General features: G+C 40.7%; 1 protein-coding gene and 1 long non-coding RNA gene across 2 annotated transcripts; both read right to left on the reverse strand.

Annotated features, from left to right (window-relative positions):
- Positions 1 to 1,772: 1,772 nt before the first annotated feature.
- Positions 1,773 to 6,632, reverse strand: LOC124292203. The gene has a single exon (XM_046729255.1). It carries the CDS (start codon positions 6,630 to 6,632, stop codon positions 1,773 to 1,775), a length of 4,860 nt encoding a protein of 1,619 aa, XP_046585211.1.
- A 64-nt stretch (positions 6,633 to 6,696) lies between these two features.
- On the reverse strand, positions 6,697 to 7,514 carry LOC124292226. The gene is made up of 2 exons (XR_006902392.1): positions 7,262 to 7,514; positions 6,697 to 6,805 (listed from the first exon to the last, which is right to left on the reverse strand). It is a non-coding gene; the product is annotated as an uncharacterized LOC124292226 (long non-coding RNA).
- Positions 7,515 to 8,315: the final 801 nt, after the last annotated feature.

The raw sequence follows: 8,315 nt of genomic DNA on the forward strand, positions 1-8,315 counted from the left end.
ATATAGTCCTCAAAATGTTTTACAAACATCTCCCATTAACTTTTATGTCAATCCATGAATACATGTATCTTGAACTGTTATGGTAAAAAGCAATGTACCAATGAACAAAATTATATAAGCCAGTGTCCTTTTAAACCTACTTTCATGAACACGTTAATATGAATAACACATGAAGAAATTTCAAGTAAATACCATCAAATTCCCATGAAAATCGACCAAATTACTATGGTGAACATTCAGAAATGAAATACCAACAATCTCCATAAATATTAGGAAATTCCACAACGAAAGTAAATTCATTAGGTAATGGTTTTATCCATATGAAATAGGAAAAATATATGGTAATAGCATTACAATGCTTAGAATATACCTGTAGCATGAAATGTGCCATAAATACAAAAAGTAAAGAATACATACACTTTGGTGATTCACTGTGGGTTTGTGTGTGAAAAGGAGCAACATTTCAATGTTGACTTCAGCGTGATGCTGCCTGGCCGACTGGCCGGCTATCCCTGTTTTAAAATGACGGACAGAAACTCTCGCTTTTAACCAACTTGCACGTGCTGATCGTGCGCAAACCGAAACCAGGTATCGGCACTGGTTTGACAAACCAGTTACGGTCCTAAGAGAAAAATACATAAAAAAGGTTTCACTGTCGTTTGTGACAGCACACTCCCCACCTAATATCTTGGGGAAAAGATATTATTTATAAATTCAAAATACAAACTGAAATAACACAATCCGCAATAAAACTGGGAACCAGGTCATTGCTGCTAAAACAAAACATATTGCTAAACATCAACAAATCCTTTCTGGAAAAGAAATAATTCAGAGTCTTGATGCACTTTTTCATACATAATATATGGAACCTGTGAAATGAAAAATGTCAATTAATTTTCTGAAACTAAGAGAACAATGTCAGAGAGTGGGCGGGTAAGAAGAGTTGAATTTCCATCTCTGGTTACTCTGACCACAGCTTTGCGCACTTTATCATCACTACTTGGCAAAGCTTTATCCACTATTCCGACTGGCCACACGTTCCTGTGAACATTCTTGTCACAGAGCAAAACTACATCACCATCTTTTATATTAGTCTCAGGATGATGCCATTTTCTTCTTCGCTGTAATGTATGCAAATACTCATTGCGCCATCTCTTCCAAAATGTGTTTGCAAGAGCCTGTACTTGTTTCCATTGAACTGTGTACAAAGTTGTGATATCATCCAAATCTGTGAATGAATTTGTTCCAGTGTCCATTTTCTGGGTCAGTAGGACAGAAGGGGTCAATATGAACGGGTTATCTGGGTCAGTGGATACTGGTACAATTGGCCTATTATTGACAATTGCACATACCTCGAGCATTAGTGTACTCAAAACCTCGTGTGTAAATTTCCTGGAGGGAACCTCTGTCAACATGCTGTTGAGGATACGTCTGACAATACCTATCATCCTCTCCCAGGCTCCTCCCATATGTGATGAATGGGGTGGATTGAAAATCCATGTAGTTCGGTTGTCCGATAGATATTTCCCAATTTTTCCATCTTAGACTCTGAGACAGTCCATTCCCAAAATATCTGCTGACCCAACAAAGTTCGTGCCTCTATCAGATCGAAATTCCTTTACCTTGCCTCTGATAGCAATAAAACGCCGCAATGCATTAATAAATGACGATGACGACATTTCCTCTATTAACTCAATGTGGATTGCTCTGCAAACTAAACAAGTAAACAAGATTGCCCACCTTTTACTGTGTGCTAGACCACCTCTGGTTCTTCATGATGCCACAGTCCAAGGTCCGAATGTGTCAACGCCAGTAAATGTGAAAGGAGGAGAAGGTGTGAGACGGTCACTTGGAAGATCAGCCATAAGCTGCGTGGCTGGCCTTTTCCTCATCTTCCTACACTTGACACACTTGTGTATGGTTGAAGAGATGAGTCTCTTGCCCCCTAGTACCCAGTATCCAGCTGCTCTGACTGCTCCCTCTGTAAAGTGACGTCCCTGATGCCGTACCTCTGCGTGGTAATGTCTGACTAGCAGTACTGCAACATGTCCTTTAGGAATGATGACTGGTGTTTTCTGCTTTACATCAATCTGTGAATAACGCAAACGACCTCCGACACACAAGAGTCCGTCTTCATTTAGATATGGGTTTAGCGACAGAATTGTACTGTTAGATGGAATCCTTGACCCGGACCTTACACAGTCTATTTCCGTCCTGAAATGTTCCATCTGTACCTCCTGTATGATGAAAATCTCTGCATTTCTGAATACATCTGTAGGGGTTAATTTAAATGAATCCGGTTTCCTGGTAGCAATGAACATCTTCAGGAATGAAATAGCCCTTACCAGAGATTTCCAATCTGAGAACCTCTCAAATCTTTCCGATCTTAAGGATTGACCTACATGAACTTTTGTTGCTACAGCTGTAACAACCTCTTCAAACTCTGATTGGTCCTCTTGAAGCTGCATTTTCCCTGTTCTGTCAAGAAAGTGTGGTACACCTTTAAGCCATTTATTTTCTCCAAAGTTTGTCATCGACACAGGTCTGGTAGCAACATCTGCAGGGTTCATGTCAGATGGTATATAGATCCACTGATCTGGCATAGATATTCTCCTGATCTTCTGAATCCGATTGGATACATAAATGGTAAACCTCTTGGATGTGTTCCGGATATAACCCAACACAATCTTACTATCCGTATAGTAGTGTACAGAGTCTAGTGGTAAATTCAGGTGCCTGGACACACAGTCAGCAACATCTGCCGCTAATACAGCAGCGCAGAGCTCTAACCTGGGTATAGTATGAGCATGACTTGGGACTACCTTAGCCTTTCCCAAAATGAACCCATTGTGGGATACGCCATTTTTATCTACAGTACGAAGGTACGCTGAAGCAGCTATGCTTTTCTCAGAGGCATCTGCAAAAATATGAATCTCCTTCTTGACTGAATGTCTGAATGATGAAGGAACAAACATACGAGAGATGTTTACGTCCTCCAGTAGTATAAGAGAATCCCTCCACTTTTTAAATTCTGATACCTTACCTAAATCCAACTGATCATCCCAATCGTACTTGTCTCTCGCTATGTCCTGCAGGATTTGCTTCCCTTGAATGACAATAGGTGCGATGAATCCAAGGGGGTCAAAAATACTATGGACTGTTGACAGCACGCCTCTTCTAGTGCATGGTTTCATCTCTCTAGATGAACGAAAAGTGAAAGTGTCTGTGTTGATGTTCCATAGCATTCCTAAACTTCTTTGAAGGGGAAAGCTGTCTGTCCTTAAATCCAAATTCATCAAGTTCTTGGCCAGATCCTCTTGAGGAAAAGCTTTCATTACAACACTGCTGTTAGAGACAACCTTGTGAAGCCTGAGATTTCCATTTTCCTGTAGGGATTTCTGTGTTCTCTTTAAGAGATCTACTGTTTCCTCTGGGGTTGGACATGACGTCAAACCGTCGTCTACATAAAATTCATTTTCAATGAAAGTCTTAGTATCGAGGCCATAAATGTCTTGACCTTGAGTGGCTGCTTTCTTCAGTCCATATGTCGCTATTGATGGGGATGGTTTGTTGCCAAACACGTGAACTCTCATCCTGTATTCGGTGAGCCTTTTGGAAGGATCATTATCCTCATACCAGAAAAAACGTAGGAAATTCCTATGTTCCTTTTTGACTTGAAAACAGTGAAACATACTTTGAATGTCTGCCATTGCTGCCACTTCCTCTTTCCTGAACCTCAACAACACACCAAGAAGACTGTTCATGAGATCTGGGCCCTGCAAAAGTACATTATTCAATGATATACCATCACACACTGCTGAAGAGTCAAAGACTGCCCTTATCTGATCGGGTTTCTTGGGGTGATACACTCCAAAAATTGGTAGATACCAATGTTCCTCACCATCCTCTAATGGTGGTGCCAGTTCTGCATGGTTTGAGTCAAAGATTTTCTTCATAAAGTCTACGAAGTGGGCGCGTTTTATGGGATCTTTCTGAAGACTCCTGTCCAGTGAATATGCTCGATGAAAAGCCTGTGATTTGTTACCTGGAAGACGACGTCTCTCTGGCTTGAATGGCAGGGGTGCTGTCCAGAATCCTTCGGGACCCATAGTCATCTCATTGTCCATTATCTGTAAGAAATCTATGTCTTCCATTGACTTACCCTGTTTATTGTCATCCTTTGTGACCTCAAAAATCGAGCTAACCTTTTCCACATAAAGGTTATTAGGGCATGGATGAAAAACAGATCCCCGATGATCCTGTCCTGTCCTTGAGATGTATATCTTGTTGACTGTCACATGGTTGGGTCGGTGAACCTTCCCGAGGCATGTCTCTCCTATCACGACCCACCCTAAAGCAAGCAGCTGTGCATAAGGGGAACCTTTGGGTCCAATCTTCTGGTCCAAGACATGGTGTGCTTCAATGACGTCTCGACCTATTAACAACAATATTTGTGCGTCATTGTCAAGTTGGGGAATCTGGACATCCTGTAGATGTGGATAACTGAGAACTATCTCTGGTGTTGGAATTTCTTCCCTCATATCTGGTACCTGAGGACATTCAATGACATGTGGAACATCAAGAGTGTGTGATCTGTCAAATGATTCAACTACTAAGTTAGAAGCTCTTCTACCATAGGTGTCTGAAGTTCCTGTACATGAGGAAATTGTGTACTGAATGTCATCGGTGTCAACCTTCAGGAGATCAAATAGTTCTGGGCGAGCGAGTGTGACATTACTCTGGTCATCCAGAATAGCATAAACCTTTACTGATAATTCTGGCTTGTCCTTATGATATACCCTCACTAAGACTGTCTTAGAGCAAGATTTACCCCCAAAAGTCTTTCCACAGATCTGTGAACACTTGGAGATCACCTGGTCCTTCTGTTTCTCCCCACCGTTCTCCTGTAAAGTTCTGTCCTCAGATTGTGCTGAAGAATACTCAAAATGCAGGAATGTAGGATGTTTAGATGTGCCACATATTCCACATTTAATTTCCTCTCTACAGTTTCTAGCCAAGTGTTTGTTATTCATACAACATCTGTAGCAATAGCCATGTTTCTTGAGAAAGTCTTTTCTTTCCTTGTAGGTTTTAGTGCTGAATGCCCTACATTGATTCAAAGGATGATTTGTATTATGAAAAGGACAAACTGGTTTCATAGTGTCATACCGAGATGTTACCTCCACTTTCTTCGACGCTACTCTGGGTCTTGATTTGTTCTGGTCGTAGGATGGCTTCTCTTCTTTCAGATTTGCCTGTTCCACGAAGAAACTTGGATCGTTGCGGATACGGCTTAGTTCCTTGATGAAGTTCACAAAAAAGCTGAATGGTGGGAAGGGAACCCTGTGATCTTCCTTATACTTGAAGGCTGTGGATCTCCATTTCTCCTGAAAGCTAAATGGTAGTTTAGATACAATGGGCAAAACACCAACAGCAGAATCAAAGTATGCAAGCAATGACCTGTACTTATCACACAGTTTTAAACACTCAATTTCAGACAATAAATCTGCCAGCTCATACAGTTTATCATTGTCTCTCAAAGTTAACTTAGGAAAACTACCAAGTCTCTTTCTCAAGTTAATCTCTATCAACTCTGGTGAGCCATAACGTTCATCAAGTCTGTCCCAAATCTTCTGCAGACCAAGCACTGGATCTGCAGTACAAGATACCCTGATACCCTGTGCCTGCTTCCCTGACTCGGGACCGAGCCACCTAATAAGCAGGTCCATCTCCTCTGCAGCAGTGACATCAAGGTCCCTCAGCACATCCTTGAAATTTGATTTCCAGCAGTTGTAAGTCTCTGGTCTGTCATCGTAGCTCCGCAGACGTGACATCTGTAAGTCTCTCCTCAACATGTACTTGCTAAACCCTGCCGTCGGGTCAATAGGTGGACGTGTCTGTTGACCTCTTGCATCGTCAGTAGCTTCTAGGTTAGCACATCGTTCGACGTACTGCTGTGTCCTCTCGATTGAATCCTGTTGAGGCAAACCAACAAGCTCTGCATCAGCCTCCATATTAGCCATAGCTGACACCACTACCTTTTCCCGTCTCAAAACATCAAGCTCTGTCTCAAGATCCTTCTTCTGTCGAGTAACTCTTGCAAGTCTTATTCTTTCTTCCTCTTCCAATAAAGCTTGTTTCTTCTTTACAAGGCTTTCCTTAACTGCAAACTCTAGCTCCAGTTTAGCGGCTTCTGCCTTTAAACGTACAGAAGTGGACGATCCTCCTGATCGTTTGCTTCCTGCAACACTCATCTGTTCCTTTTTCACCTGATCAGATACTGTCTCTAACTGCTTTTGGATGGCATTATCTACTGTAGTCCTGGCCTCTTCGATGAAGTCGCGACGCTCATCAAAGTCAAGTAAGAAATCCTGTAGATCATTCCTACTCATAGAAGTATTGTTCCTCTCAAGAAACATTTGGTAAGCAGTACACAACGTGTAAAAATAGTCAGTTCTCTTCATAAGATCCCTTTCTTCCCGACGAAGAGACAGAATATCAACATCACAGTTAATCTGTAATCCAAGACTATTCCAGGATTCATCTATCTTAGATAAATGTCTGTCCCTAATTGTCTCATACATCTGCTCACCCCTCTCAGTCATTGTCCTCAGCCTCTTCTCACCATCCATTCCACAGTTGCCTTAGTCCTTTCAAAGTCTTTTTACTATGCTGAATAGCGAACCCGAAATCCAGTTAAATTCATCACCTTTATTCGTTGTATACATTGCTACCATACATATATACATTATGGACTTGTGTCCACTTGTCTTGTGGTGAATAGGATGTGGAATAGGGTAAAAAGCTGTAACAAATAAAGGGATCATAAGTCCATATAAACAATGAAATATAGTCCTCAAAATGTTTTACAAACATCTCCCATTAACTTTTATGTCAATCCATGAATACATGTATCTTGAACTGTTATGGTAAAGCAATGTACCAATGAACAAAATTATATAAGCCAGTGTCCTTTAAACCTACTTTCATGAACACGTTAATATGAATAACACATGAAGAAATTTCAAGTAAATACCATCAAATTCCCATGAAAATCGACCAAATTACTATGGTGAACATTCAGAAATGAAATACCAACAATCTCCATAAATATTAGGAAATTCCACAACGAAAGTAAATTCATTAGGTAATGGTTTTATCCATATGAAATAGGAAAAATATATGGTAATAGCATTACAATGCTTAGAATATACCTGTAGCATGAAATGTGCCATAAATACAAAAAGTAAAGAATACATACACTTTGGTGATTCACTGTGGGTTTGTGTGTGAAAAGGAGCAACATTTCAATGTTGACTTCAGCGTGATGCTGCCTGGCCGACTGACTCACGGCTATCCCTGTTTTAAAATGACGGACAGAAACTCTCGCTTTTAACCAACTTGCACGTGCTGATCGTGCGCAAACCGAAACCAGGTATCGGCACTGGTTTGACAAACCAGTTACGGTCCTAAGAGAAAAATACATAAAAAAGGTTTCACTGTCGTTTGTGACAGCACAGGCCTTTGTACTGATACAAGAAACAACAGGTCGCACAAAATACAAGGAGGATAAAGAAGCATGTTACCTCTTCTTTAAACATTGGAAGTACCCTATGACTCCTCTCAGCCTTCAGAGGATGAGAGGAAACACAATACGTGGGATGTAATTTCCGTCTTGACCGTCTTACCAAAATGAAGTAAGTAGAATTTTATAGTTTAGCTTCCGCTTTGATGTCCGGAACTGTGACGGACAGTCATCACAGATGTGTACCACATTGCTGGAAGATGTCTGAACCCGATCACTTACTGCTATATAGAGGATCAGTTAGTGTCCACAGTATCGGAGAGATACAGGTTCACAGAAAGAATACAACAAGAAACACATACTCCTATTTATTACCCACTTGGTACTACAGAAACAGGAACTCATCTCAAAATTGTGTCAGAACAATTGTATGGAATTAGCCTCACATGCTAACTTTGACATTTGTAATATAGAATGGACATTCATTTAAATAAATGCAAGAGCACAATTTCCCGAATAACCTATGTCTCTGCTGAACTTTTATGGCACGTTTTTGTTTACACTATAAAAAAGTGTTTTTGAATCATGATGACTGATCAAGACAGGTGTTCGCAAAAGGTGAGCGATCCTGACACTACCGCTCACCAACCACAAACAAATGCAAATAATTTCGACTTCATCTTACCTATGGGAAAATATTGGCTGGAGCAAAAGCTTGTTTCGGATGTTTCGCTACTTGATGCTCATTAAAGCGAGAAAAACAATAAGACGAAGAAATCTCAGCTATAAG

Source organism: Haliotis rubra, unplaced genomic scaffold, assembly GCF_003918875.1.
Source record: "Haliotis rubra isolate DU_JTF1 unplaced genomic scaffold, ASM391887v1 Scf51, whole genome shotgun sequence".
Taxonomy (NCBI): Eukaryota; Metazoa; Mollusca; class Gastropoda; order Lepetellida; family Haliotidae; genus Haliotis; species Haliotis rubra.